The 14,579-nt window shown below is 56.5% G+C and overlaps 1 protein-coding gene across 1 annotated transcript in view; it reads right to left on the bottom strand.

Annotated features, from left to right (window-relative positions):
- Nucleotides 1-11,394: 11,394 nt before the first annotated feature.
- Nucleotides 11,395-14,579, bottom strand: part of TMCC2 (transmembrane and coiled-coil domain family 2) — a 34,988-nt gene continuing 31,803 nt past the window's right edge. Inside the window, exons 4-5 of the mRNA XM_058039924.1 lie at nt 14,027-14,162; nt 11,395-12,118 (exon numbers count right to left, since the gene is read on the bottom strand). Of these exons, the coding sequence (XP_057895907.1) occupies nt 11,807-12,118; nt 14,027-14,162 (448 nt within the window). The 3' untranslated portion in view covers nt 11,395-11,806. The remainder of the gene's footprint in view (nt 12,119-14,026; nt 14,163-14,579) is intronic.

Consider the following 14,579-nt stretch of genomic DNA (forward strand, 5'->3'; position numbering starts at 1 on the left):
AAACCCGCCCCAGATTCCACAGGGGTGGGAGCACTGGTGGCCTCCGGGTGGGCACCGCTGCGTGTGAGGAACGCAGTGGCCACTCCTCCCCACGTCCCTGCTGGTGACACCAGAGCTTGTCCTGTTGTCTACCCTGCCCTGTGTCCCCACTGGTGACACCAAGCTTGTCCCACTGCCCACCCCACCCCATGTCCCTACTGGTGCCACCAGAGCTTGTCCTGCTGTCCCCGCCAGTGCCACCAGAGCTTGTCGCGCTCTCGTGGCCAGCTCAGCCCATCCTGAGCTGTGCCACCTCCCCGGGACCTCTCCGGGTCCCTTGTCGCGGGCACATCCATGGCAAGGGTGGGAACAGCCCCGGGACAGGCAGTGACAGCGGGGACCCCGCGGTGCCCGCAGCGCCGGAATTGCCCCAGCAGCCCCTCCGAACGCTCCTTTCATCCCAGCCGGGATTTCCGAGCCCCCCTGGCCGCCCCCCGCCACCATCGGCGGCTCTTTCATCCCCGGTTGGGCAATTCCCGCATCCCCGCCCGGCCCCGCGGCGCTCCGGGAGTGACCTCAGCCGCGTTTTGATGAGAAAATGTCATTTTTGAGGGGTGACTTCAGCCCCAAACCGGCTGCGTTTGCTGCCCTGCAGGGTGTGGGAGCGGGTCTGGAATCCTGGAATGCGGGAGGTGGATTGTGCTGGAGGAAGGAGAGAAATCCCCACATGAAAGTGGGGGTTCAATTGCAGCCTGGAACCGCCCAAAACAGGGGGAGAAAGCAGCGCCCAGAAACGTTCATCCCATTTTTTCTTTGGAGCACAAGAAATGGCTGGGTCACACCTGAGCCAAAATGCAACCCCAGACCCCACTGTGGGTTTGTATCCAGTGATCCAGGCTTTCCTGGGATAATCCCAAGGGATTCTCCAGCCTGGACCCTTCTCCTGCTGGTCCTGGGGGAAATTGGTGTTTCCCACTGGTTTGGGGCTGCAACCATCGCCATAGCACAGGTGTGGGGACTTTCAGCCATGGGAATTGGGCATTCCCAAAGATTATTCATGGGAATGCTGGGCTGGGTGACGTGTCTGAGGCCTGGATCCCCCTCACCCGGGGCCTGCTTTGGGATCCACATCCCCCCAAGCAGCGGCAGCGCCCTGAGAAAGGGGAAAAAAGGGGAAAAAAAATGAAAATTTGGGGTCGGAGCAGCCGTGAGCAGGCTGGGGGAGCAGAGCAGCTCCAGCACCACTCCCAGCCGCTCCCGGCCGAGCCTTTCCCGGCAGAGCCGAGCTCTGGGCGCTCCCCTGGCCCCGGGGGCTCTGAGTCAGCCCCGGCTCCGGATCCTGCCCGGGCTTGTGCGGGAATCCCGGCTCCAGCTGCCCTTCCTTGGGATGGGGAGCGCCGCGGGCTCGGCGGGACATTGGGGTGACTCCAGGGACAGCGGTGGCCGAAGCCACCACGGGTGTCGGGAATGCAGGTGGGGATGGGGATGGGGCGCCCCAAAACTGCTGGGAAGGGGAGAAAAATATTGGGAAATTTAGTGGCTACAAGGAAAAGAACCGGGATTGTATCAGGTGCAGCGCAAAGGACCAAAGAGGCCAAAACGAAGCTCGCAGATGTTGCAAAAGCAGGGGAGAAAGTCAAGGAGGAAGACACAGCTTGGAGGGGAAGATATGAAGGATTTGGCATGGAGGCCGTGCTCATTAGCTCATTAACATGGCATGGAGGCCGTGCTCATTAACCGGTGGCTGTTAATGACCCCCAGAGCAGCTCAGGGATGCCCCAGAGCTCTGGAATTTGGGTGTCACCTCCCCGTGGCCACAGCCAAGCTCCTTCTTTGGAGCCCTGGGATGCCACCCTGGTTTTTTAAGATTTTCTAAGCCTTCTGATGTTGACGTCCTTGTAGTGAACTTTCTCACACACTTTCTGTAAATAACTCATTGTTTTGCATTCCTTTATGGAGGAGGAGAAATTTGGTGGGCTGTTGGTTTGTCCAGTGTCATTGGAGAGGGGGCACTGCCACCCCCCAATCCAGGGCGACTTTTGGAAATCTATAAATGTTGGAGTCAGAAAATAAACTTCCCTTTTTCTTCACCTTGAGAACAGCGGTGTGAGCTTGTGTTCTTTTGTGTCCTACAACAACACTGGGACTGTTTTTTCCTGTCGGAATCTCCCCGGGTCGGTTTTCCTCCCTTGCCCGGGTTGGGTTTTGTGTCGGAGCCTTTCTTTGTGTGTCTGACACAGGGTGGGCGCGGAGCCAGGGAGATTTCTGAGACATTTTGTCAGAACTTTGAGTGCCGGAACAATTAGCACAACAAAGCTGAGGTGTTCCTTTGCCTCTGATTCTTTCAAAGCGATTTTTTTTTCTGTAGTTTTTTTCTGTAGTTTTTTTTTTTTTTCTCTTTTTTTTTATGGTGCCTCCACAACCTCCTGTTTGATTGCTGGATTTCTTTGAAGATCTAAAGGACAGAAATCCCCACATGAAAGTGGGGATTCAATGGCAGCCTGGAGCAGCCCAAAAAAAGGGAGAGAAAGCGGCGCCCAAAAACTTTGATCCCTTTTTTTTTTGGAGCACAAGAAATGGCTGGGTCACACCTGAGCCAAAAATGCAACCCCAGACCCCACTGGGGACCTGCTGGCCGAGCACTGGTGGCCACTCTGAAGCTCCTGTGCCCTCCTGGAGCTGTGGTGATGGGTTTTGGGGTGCTGGAGCTCTGCTGGAAGATCTCTTCCATCAGGACAGCTCTGCCCATGCCATGCCGGAACCTCTGGGATGTGCAGGAACGGGGCAGAGGGGATCCAGCACTGCTGGAGCAAAATCTGCGTCTGTGGGACCACCAGGACATCTCCCGTCCTTCCCATCCCTTGGAGGATCCACCCCACCGTGCCTGCCATGAGCTGATGGGAGCCACAAACCACAAAAGCCTGGAATGTCCTGAGATGGAAGGACCCAGCTGGAGTTAACCCTGACTCAGCCCTGGAAGAACCCACAGGATCATGGAGTTACCTCCTGAGCACATCCCTGGAAGGACCCAGCTGGAGTTAACCCTGACTCAGCCCTGGAAGAACCCACAGGATCAGGGAGTTAAATCCTGACTCCAGCCCTGGAAGAACCCACAGGACCATGGACCCTCCTGACTCCTCATCCCAACCCTCAGCTGTTCTTGGGACATTCTGGGCTTGCAGAAGCCGCCAGCTCCGATCCCATCCCTGGGGAGCAGCCCTGACAGTGCGGGGACTCAGAGGGTCCTGAGGGTTGGGACATCTCCTGTCACCACTGTCACCGTGATGGCATCACCACCATGACATCACTGCCATGGTGTCACCGTGATGGCATCTCTGTGATGGCATCACAGCCATGGCATCACCATGATGGCCCCACTGTGATGGCATCACCACGATGGTGCAACCACAATGGCATCTCCACAATGGCATCACGACCATGGCATGTCCATGACGGCACCTCCGTGATGGCATCTCCACGATGGTGTCATCACGATGGCATCTCTGTGATGGCATCACTGCCATGGCATCTCCATGATGGCCTGTCCACAATGGCATCTCCATGATGGTGTCACCATGATATCTCCGCCATGCCATCACTGTGATGGCATCACCACCATGGCATCACCATGATGGCATTTTCGTGATGGCTTCACCATGATGGCATCACCACGATGGTGTCACCACAATGTCACCACCATGATAGAATCACCATGATGGTGTCACCATGATGGCATCACTGCCATGGCATCACCACCATGACATCACTGCCATGGTGTCACCGTGATGGCATCTCTGTGATGGCTTCACCAGGATGGTGTCACTGCCATGGCATCATTGTGATGGCATCACTGCCATGGCACCTCCACAATGGTATCTTCTCGATGGCATGTCTGTGATGGCATCACCATGATGGTGTCACTGTGATGGCATCCCTGCCATGGCACCTCCACAATGGCATCACTCCCATGGCATAACTGTGATGGCATCACCATGATGGTGTCACCACCATGGCATCACCATGATGGCATGTCCATGACGGCATCTCCACCGTGGCATCACCGCCATGGCATTATTGTGATGATGTCACCACGATGGCATCTCCATGAAGGGATCTCTATGATGGCATCTCCCCAATGGTGTCACCATGATGGCATCACCATGATGGTGTCACCACCATGGCATCTCCATGAAGGGATCTCGGTGATGGCATCTCCACAATTGTGTCACCACCATGGCATCACCGTGATGGCATCACTGCCATGGCATCTCCATACCATGGATGGCATGTCCATGATGGCACCTCCACAATGGTGGCACCATGATGATATCTCTGCCATGGCATCACCATGATGGCATTTTCGTGATGGCTTCACCATGATGGCATCACTATGATGGTGTCACCGCAATGGCACCACCATGATGGCATCTCCATGATGGCATCACCACCATGGCATCACCATGCTGTCATCACCACGACAGTGTCACCACCATCTCCATGATAGTGTCACCATGATGGCATCACCACCATGCCATCACCCTGATGCCATCTCCACACTGCCCAGGCCGGCACCCCCAGGGCCCCGTCTGCAGCGAAACCCAAGGGGACCCCAACACTGTGACCCCTCCATCTGGGGCTGCCCAGGGTGGGCACGGGGCTGCTGCCAGCCTGCCCAGGGGCAGCAGGAGCTTCCAGAACCTTCTGCCCAGAGCCGCTTCTGCCTCATCGGGCACCTCCATGGCCGTGGCAGAGCTCGTGCCGTGTCTCACGCGGGAAGGGAGCTGCAGGCCAGGGCGGCTTTCCCAGCGGGTCTGCCTGCCTGGGAAGGCAGAGCAGCAGCCAGACAGGTTTCTGGAAAGGGCTGGGCCTGGTGGGTCCTGAATTTGGGATGTTGGTACCCAGCCAGGCCCACCTGGCACTCCTGACCATCCCATGAGGCACCTCCAGGCACCTGAGCGCTCACAGCTGGAAACACCAAGAGGGAAAAAGAGAGATGCTGGAATATCCTGAGCTGGAAGAACCCACCAGGATCACTGATCCAGCTCCCAGCCCTGCACAGAACAATCCCCAAATCCCACCCTGTGCATCCCTGAGATGAGCTCAAATACCCCAGCTCAAATACCCCAACTTCTCCTGGGAAGGCAGAGTTAAGTTTCTGGCATTGAAAACACCAAGATAGAAAAAGAGAGATGCTGGAATATCCTGAGCTGGAAGAGCCCACCAGGATGGGACGGCACAGAACAATCCCAAAATCCCACCCTGAGCATCCCTGAGAGAATTTTCCAAACATTCCTGGAGCTCTGGAGGCTTTGGAACCATTCCCTGGAGAGCCTTTTCAGTGCCTCTGCAGGAGGATCCTTTCCCTAAAACCCACCCTGGTCCAACTCCAGCCCTTCCCGGGTCCTGTCACTATCACAGCGAGCAGAGATCCCATCTGTCCCTCCGTGCAGGGAACAATCCCAAAATCCCACCCTGGCATCTCTGAGAGCGTTTCCCAAACATTCCTGGAGCTCTGGAAGGTTTGGAACAGCGACCATTCCCTGGGGAGCCTTTTCAGTGCCTCTGCAGGAAGAACCTTTCTCTGAAACCCATCCTGGTCCAGCACCAGCCCTTCCCGGGTCCTGTCACTGTCACAGCCAGCAGAGATCCCATCTGTCCCTCCGTGCACGGAACAACCCCAAAATTCAATCCTGAGCATCCCTGAGAGCGTTTGCCGGCTGGGATTGCTGTTCCATGGGAACAACGGCGACCCCATCTCCCCGAGGCCCCGGGGCTGCTCCCCCGGGCCGGCTGGGTTCAGATCCCGCTGGGAATTCCCTGCAGCGCTCTGGGAACCGGGCAGGGCTCCGGCCGCGCCCGCCTTGGCAGCCGGGGGAAGCGGTTGAGCCGGCTGGGGCTGCCAGGCTGGCACGGGGACAGCTGCTGGGTGTGCCACCCGTGCCCTGCCCGGCCGGCCGGGGGCAGCCCCGCCGGCATCCCGGGGCTGCTTTGCACGCGTGGGAAGGGCTTGGGAAGGGAGCGGGGCGTTATTCCCATGGAACAGCCGGCATTCCCATCCCAGCCAGAATTCCCGGCCCTGAGAGGTGCAGGGCTCTGTGCTGAGGTGGGCACGGGGGGATTGGAGGTGTGACAGTGACAGGAGACCCCAGGAAGGGCTGGAGCTGGGCCAGGGTGGGTTTCAGGGAAAGGTTCTTCCTTCAGAGGAGCTGAAAAGGCTCCCCAGGGAATGGTCGCTGTTCTAAACCTTCCAGATCTCAGCTGGGCAAAAAGAAAATTTTATAGATAAGAATTAATAAACAACCTCAAGACTGAAAAGTGAAGAGTCCAGACTCGTTCTTCCGGCCGAAGCAGAGACATCCTGCAGATCTTGGGGCTGCAATTATCAAACATCAACCTGAGAGTTTGTGTTACTGAGACCCCGGCCCAATGTATAGCTCTTATTTCCCGTGGTGACACGGGACAGGGACAGGGACAGTGCTGGCACCACCCTGCAGGGCCTGGGCACTCCGGGGCACCCTTGGGATGCGGCAACCCAGCCCCAAACAGGGACACAGGGACATCCTGCCGTGCCAGGCCATCCCCAATGTCCCCATGAGCTCTGGGTGCCCCAATCTCTGTGTGTGCCACACCAAGGGGCGGCTGAATCACGGTCCCACGAGTGTCACAGACAACTTTTATGGAAAATCCTTTCCTTAGGATTTTTCCTCCTGAGAAGCTGCGAGGCCTCAGGAACAAAATGCAAACAATGGTTATCTGCTGCTGTGGGATGCAACAGGTGGGTCTGAGATTGGATCATGTGGTTGTTTCTAATTAATGGCCAATCACAGCCCAGCTGGACACAGAGCCCAAACCACAAATTTTTGTTATCGTTCTTTCTTTCCATTCTTAGCCAGCCTTGTGATGAAACCTTTTCTTCTATTCTTTTAGTACAGTTTTAATGTAATATATATCATAAAATACTAAATCAGCCTTCTGAAACATGGCGTCAGATCCTCGTCTCTTCCCTCATCCAGGAGCCCCTGTGAAGACTGTCACACACGAGTGTCCCCGTGTCCCCTGGGGCCATTCCGTGTGCCCCGGGAGCGCAGCTGCGGCTCTTACATAAAGCGCAGCAATTAGCGGCGGGTGAGCAGGGAGGGCTGAATGGAATTAAGGAATTCCTGCCGGGCTGACGTCAAAGCTTCACCTCTCCCGCACAAAGGGGGCCCTTGTGAGCCCCCCCCGACCCCGCCGGGACAAGGCGAGTCCTCAGGGAGCCCCGAGCCGCGCATGGCGTGCGGGAATTGTCACTGCCAGGGAATTGTCACTGCCATGTGGGAATTGTCCCTGCCATGTGGGAATTGTCCCTGCCAGGGAATCGTCCCTGCCGTGCGGGAATTGTCCCTGCCAGGGAATTGTCACTGCCATGAGGGAATTGTCCCTGCCAGGGAATTGTCCCTGCCATGTGGGAATTGTCCCTGCCACGCAATTGTCCCTGCCATTTGGGAATTGTCCCTGCCATGTGGGAATTGTCCCTGCCATGCAATTGTCCCTGCCACGCAATTGTCCCTGCCATTTGGGAATTGTCCCTGCCATGTGGGAATTGTCCCTGCCATGAGGGAATTGTCCCTGCCAGGGAATCGTCCCTGCCGTGCGGGAATTGTCCCTGCCAGGGAATTGTCACTGCCATGAGGGAATTGTCCCTGCCAGGGAATTGTCCCTGCCATGTGGGAATTGTCCCTGCCATTTGGGAATTGTCCCTGCCACGCAATTGTCCCTGCCATTTGGGAATTGTCCCTGCCATGTGGGAATTGTCCCTGCCATGCAATTGTCCCTGCCATGGAATTGTCCCTGCCACGCAATTGTCCCTGCCATTTGGGAATTGTCCCTGCCATGTGGGAATTGTCCCTGCCATGCAGGAATTGTCCCTGCCATGCAATTGTCCCTGCCATGCAATTGTCCCTGCCATGAAGGAATTGTCACTGCCAGGGAATTGTCCCTGCTACTCAATTGTCCCTGCCATGAGGGAATTGTCCCTGCCATGCAATTGTCCCTGCCATGAGGGAATTGTCCCTGCCATGTGGGAATTGTCCCTGCCACGCAATTGTCCCTGCCATGAGGGAATTGTCCCTGCCATGGGAATTGTCCCTGCCATGTGGGAATTGTCCCTGCCATGAGGGAATTGTCCCTGCCATGCAATTGTCCCTGCCATGTGGGAATTGTCCCTGACATGAGGGAATTGTCCCTGCCATGGAATTGTCACTGCCATGCAGGAATTGTCCCTGCCATGCGGGCACTGTCCCCCTGACCAGGGAATGGTCACTGTTCCAAATCCTGCAGAGCTCCAGGAATGTTTGGGAAACGCTCTCAGGGATGCTCAGGGTGGGATTTTGGGATTGTTCCATGCACGGAGGGACAGATGGGATCTCTGCTGGCTGTGACAGTGACAGGACCCGGGAAGGGATGGAGCTGGGCCAGGGTGGGTTTTAGGGAAAGGTTCTTCCTTGAGAGGTGCTGGAAAGGCTCCCCAGGGAATGGTCACTGTTCCAAACCTTCCAGAGCTCCAGGAATGTTTGGGAAACGCTCTCAGGGATGCCAGGGTGGGATTTTGGGATTGTTCTGTGCCGTCCCATCCTGGTGGGTTCTTCCAGTTCAGGATATTCCAGCATCTCTCTTTTTCTCTCTTGGTGTTTTCAACTCCAGAAATTTAACCCTGATATTTGTGTTCCTGAGGAGAAATGGGAAGTTTGGATATTCGAGCTCATTCCAGGGATGCACAGGGTGGGATTTTGCCCTCCTGAGGAGAAATGGGAGGTTGGGATATTTGAGCTCATCCCAGGGATGCACAGGGTGGGATTTTGGCACCCTCCATCCCCAGAAGGATGGAGGAATTGTCCCCATTGGTGTCACCAGAGCTCCCTGCACAGGGGGGGCTCACCATGGCATGGTGACAGTGGCCCCTGTGCCAGCTCAGGACAGGAGTGACCTCCCCTCACCCATGACGGGGCTCCAGGGAGGTCACTCCTGGAGGGGACAGCAGGACCGTGAGTGAGAGATCCCAAAATTCCCACTGGGATGAGATCTGGGATCCCCCCAACGCTGGGGCCTCCTCTGGCTGCTGCCAACGAGGTCACAGGGGCTGGGCGGGGAATGTCCCCAAGTGTCACAGGCAGCGAGGAGGGGTGGCAGGGCTCACACAAAACTTCACTCCACGGCCATGTGGGGCAGCACGAACAGTTTCACTGGACAGGGTCGGCTCAGATGGGATATTGGGAGGGTGGTGAGGCCCTGGAATGGATTTCCCAGAGAAGAACATCCCCAGCCGAGTGTTCAAAGCCAGTTTATGGGGTCTGGAGCAGCCTGGGACAGCAGAAGGTGTCCCTGGTGGCACTGGACGGGCTTTAAGGTCCCTTCCAACCCAATCCATCCTGTGCCGTCATGGGCAGGAAGGGGTTAATGCGCTAATTGGGGTGAGTGACCCCACCATGGGTCCGGCCCCTGCCCGGCCTTACGGGAAAACGCTCCGGAGCGGCTGCGGGATCTGCGGCGGGGACAGAGGGCCCCCCTGCGGCCGTGGAGCCGCATTCCCTTCTCAGAGAATTCCCTTCCCGGAGAACTCCCTTCCCGGAACATCCCCTTGTCAGAGCATCCAATTCCCGGGACATTTCCATCCCAGAGAATCCCCTTCCCGGAACATCCCCTTCCCCGATAATCGCCCTCCCAGAACATCCCCTTCCCGCGGAATCCCTTCCTCAGAGTATCCCCTTCCCAGAGAATCCCCTTCCCAGAGAATCCCCTTCTCAGAGAATCTCCTTCCCGGAGAACTCCCTTCCCGGAGCATTCCCTTCCCCGATAATCCTCTTCCCGGAGCATTCCCTTCCCGCGGAATCCCTTCCTCAGAGCATCCCCTTCCCGGAGCATTCCCTTTCCAGAACATCCGCTTCCCACAGAATCCCTTCCTCAGAGTATCCCCTTCTCAGAGAATCCCCTTCCCAGAGAATCTCCTTCCCAGAGAATCCCCTTCTCAGAGAATTCCCTTCCCAGAGCATTCCCTTCCCCGATAATCCCCCTCCCAGAACATCCCCTTCCCGCGGAATCCCTTCCTCAGAGTATCCCCTTCCCAGAGAATCCCCTTCTCAGAGAATCCCCTTCTCAGAGAATTCCCTTCTCAGAGAATTCCCTTCCCGGAACATCCTCTTCCCGGAGCATTCCCTTCCCGCGGAATCCCTTCCTCAGAGCATCCCCTTCCTGGAGCATTCCCCTTCCAGAACATCCGCTTCCCACAGAATCCCTTCCTCAGAGTATCCCCATCCCAGAGAATTCCCTTCTCAGAGAATCCCCTTCCCGGAACATTCCCTTCCCGCGCAATCCCTTTCTCAGAGTATCCCCTTCCCAGAGAATCCCCTTCTCAGAGAATTCCCTTCCCAGAACATTCCCTTCCTCAGAGTATCCCCATCCCAGAGAATCCCCTTCTCAGAGAATTCTCTTCCTGGAGCATCCCCTTCCTGGAGCATTCCCTTCCCCGATAATCCCCTTCCCAGAACATCCCCTTCCCACGCAATCCCTTCCTCAGAGTATCCCCTTCCCGGAGAATCCCCTTGGATTCTTTGATATCCCTTTGATATCAAACCTTTATCCCCTCCCACAGACCCCGATGTGAGGCCACAGCAGGGCTGGCTCGGCCCTGGGAGCACTGGGGAGGTGACAGCAGGACCCTCAACCCACCCAAAATGTCCTGGGAGTCACCCCTGGAAATGTCCAGGGCCCAATTCTCACCTGAGGCCGAGTGGTTGAGGCTTTCAACAGCTGCTGTTTGCACCAGAGGAGGCCCTGAGTGTGCAGGTATTTTATATATATATATTTATATATATATGTGTGTGTGTATAGATATATTACATAAATATATAGGTATGAAATAATTTAAGAACCATCCGAGACAGCATGCTGTGCTCCGGGGTGGGGCTGGAGGGCAGCAGCCGCCCCTGCTCCCCCTGCCCCACCAGCTTCGATTCACAAATGGAAACAGAGTCTGGAACTGAATTAAATTAAAAACCGCACACACGCACACGCACACACGACGCGGGGCAGAGGCTGGACGAGTCCCTGAAGAGATCGGATCGACTGAAGCCACAGAGCCGGGAGCTCGGGGGATGGAGCCAGCGCGGGGTGTGGTTTGTGCCGCTGCTGGCCGTGCCCAGCCCTGCGGGGACAGCGGGGACACTGGGGACAGCGGGCGGTGTCACAGCCCCGCGCTGTGGCCGCAGGCTGGTGGCACCCGTGTGTCCTGCTGTGTCCGTTTGTCGTGGCCCTGCTGCCTCCATCTCCACCTGCTTTGCCTTTGCTCTATCCCAGGACATTTTGCCACCAAGGGGAAAATCCGCTTTTGGCGTTTTCCAAAGGGGAAAATGCCACTTTTTTGCCTGAAAGGGAAAATCCTGCCTGAAAGGGAAAATCCTGCCTGAAAGGGAAACTCCTGCCCCAATGAACCCCTCTTCTCTCCCTGCTGGAAGTTCTCCCAGAGCCAGCTTTGGTCCAGCTCAATCCTTCCCACCAACTGAAGACCCTTGGAGATGATCTCCTTCTTGGGGACTTCAGCACGACCTTCAAAAAAACCACCCCAAAAAAACCACCCAAAACCCTTTAGAAAAAGCCAGAAATCGCTGGTGCCTTCCAAAACTCCTCCTTGCTCCCCAGCCCACCCTTCCCAAACATCCCAGAGGGATCCCAGATCCAAGAGGCCACCGTGGAGGGGCTGCAGCTGAACCGAGCAGGGAGAAGGCTCCGGGCCCTCACCCCCTTTGTGTCCCTCTCCTCGTCGGGAAACCAAAACTCCCCGGGGGCTGTGGGATCAGCTGGGGAGCAGCACGTGCTCCAGCAAGTAGCTGATGGAGTCCCAGTGCTTCCAGAGGAAGAAGAGGAAGAGGACGAGCAGGGCGGTGCTGAGGATGCGCATGCGGGTCTTCATGAGCGGCGTGATGAAGTTGGCGATGGTGGAGACGAAGACGAGCAGCACGGCCATCAGGGCCAGGATGACGTTGATGAACTTGCCCAGCAGGGCCCGGGCGTTGGCGTTCTCCACGCCTTCCAGCTGCACCACCTGCTGCTGCTGCTGCTGCAGCTCCAGCTTGGTCACCCGCGTCAGGCACGACTCCACGGCCTCCTGCCAGGGGACAACGGGGACAGAGGCTCCAGGGATGTCCCCCCTGAGGCCTCCTGCCGGGGGACAGCAATGGCAGCAGCTCCAGGGATGTCCCTGAGGCCTCCTGCCCGGGGACAACAGGGACAGAGGCTCCAGGGATGTCCCCCCTGAGGCCTCCTGCCAGGAGACAACGGGGACAGAGGCTCCAGGGATGTCCCTGAGGCCTCCTGCCAGGGGACAACGGGGACAGAGGCTCCAGGGATGTCCTCCCTGAGGCCTCCTGCCAGGGGACAACGGGGACAGAGGCTCCAGGGATGTCCCCCCTGAGGCCTCCTGCCAGGGGACAACGGGGACAGAGGCTCCAGGGATGTCCCTGAGGCCTCCTGCTAGGGGACAACGGGGACAGAGGCTCCAGGGATGTCCTCCCTGAGGCCTCCTGCCAGGGGACAATGGGGACAGAGGCTCCAGGGATGTCCCCCCTGAGGCCTCCTGCCAAGGGACAGCAATGGCAGCAGCTCCAGGGATGTCCCTGAGGCCTCCTGCCAGGGGACAACGGGGACAGAGGCTCCAGGGGTGTCCCTGAGGCCTCCTGCCAGGGGACAATGGGGACAGAGGCTCCAGGGGTGTCCCTGAGGCCTCCTGCCAGGGGACAATGGGGACAGAGGCTCCAGGGATGTCCTCCCTGAGGCCTCCTGCCAGGGGACAGCAATGGCAGCAGCTCCAGGGATGTCCCTGAGGCCTCCTGCCAGGGGACTGTAGCTATGGTATTATAAATATAAAAGGATTTTCTGAAAAATCCTTTCCTTAGGATTTTTCCCCCTGAGAAGTGGTGAAGCCTCAGGAACAAAATGCAAACAATGGTTATCTGCTGCTGTGGAATGCAACAGGTGCATCTGGGATTGGATCATGTGGTTGTTTCTAATTAATGGCCAATCACAGTCAGCTGGCCTGGACTCTCTGAGAATCAGGAGATTTTGTTATTCATTCCATTCTTTTCCTTTGCTTGCAAGACTTCTGATGAAATAACTTCTTCTATTCTTTTAGTAAATATTTTATATTATATAAATATATTATCTGTAATATATATAAAATATATAATATTTATATATTAGTAGATACATCATTTTAGATATATTAATGTATATTATTGTATATTATAATATATTATTATGTATTAATATATATTACAGATTATTATATATTATTATATGTAATATGTATTATTACATATTATATGTTACTACAATAAATATTTTTTAAAATGTTATATAAATATATTTTTAATATAATATATATAATTAAATAATAAATCAGCCTTCTGAAACATGGAGTCAGATCCTCGTCTGTTCCCTCGTCCTCAGACCCCCGTGTCCCATCACAAGGGACAGCGGTGGCAGCGGCTCCAGGGATGTCCCCTGAGGGATTTGGGGGTTTTGCTGCTGCTGTTGGGGGGTTTTGTTCTGGTTTCTGCTGGGGGATGGCTCAAAGGGGGCTGTGCTGGCCCACACGTGGCTTGTCACAGCCCGTGGTCACACACAGGGGACTCGCTGTGCCGTGCTGTGACAGGACAAGGAGGGACAGAGCGCAGGGACAGAGGAGATTCCTCCCGGTGAAGGTGGGGAGGACCTGGGATGGAATTCCCAGAGAAGCTGTGGCTGCCCCCTCTCCGTGACAGCAGAAGGTGTCCCTGCCCTGCCATGGGTGGTTTTTAATGTTCCTTCCAGCCCACACCAGTCTGGGATTCCCTGTTTTTGGGGACATGGTTTAGCCACCTTCCCCTTGCTGTGACAGCAGCACAGGGAGAGCCTCACCTGGAGGGTGCTGGAGAAGGGATGGATCCCACTGCCTCACCCTCCTTCCCAGCCCAGGCTCTGCCCCTCACCCCTGCCTGGGGGGAGCAGAGCGGGCTGAGCCCTCCCGCGGCCCTACCTGGATGTCCCGAGCCCTCTCGTAGGACTGGTAGGCCACCTTCTCCTCCATGCTGGCCAGCTCCTGCTTCAGGTTGGTCATCTCGTTCTGGTGCAGCTCCGTCAGGTCGTTCAGCTGCTCCTCCAGCCGCTCGTACCTGTGCAGGGCAGCGGGGCTGGGACATGTCCCCGAGACAGCCCTGGCACTGGGGACACCACCCAGATCCTGCCACCCTCCTCTGGTTGTGGGAAAACCTCTCAAGATCATCTGGAAGTGAGGAGGGCTGCAGGTCCCCATGTATCTTGGGTTAGAAGGGCAGGTGGTGGTCCCCAAAGAGCCACCATGGGTGACACCTCCCCTACCTGTATCGCTCCTCCTGCAAGCACTGGGTCATGTAGGTGTAATCCCTCTGCAGCTGGGCCTTCAGGTGCTCCATGGAGTCCTCCAGCCCTTCCCACCCTCCCCTGCTTGTGGGAAAACCTCTCAAGATCGTCTGGCAGCGAGGAGAGCCGCAGCTCCCCGTGTCTCTTGGCAGCTCGTGGTCCCCAAAGAGCCACCATGGGTGACACACCTC

Source organism: Melospiza georgiana, chromosome 23 (genome assembly GCF_028018845.1).
Source record: "Melospiza georgiana isolate bMelGeo1 chromosome 23, bMelGeo1.pri, whole genome shotgun sequence".
In the NCBI taxonomy this organism is placed as follows: domain Eukaryota; kingdom Metazoa; phylum Chordata; class Aves; order Passeriformes; family Passerellidae; genus Melospiza; species Melospiza georgiana.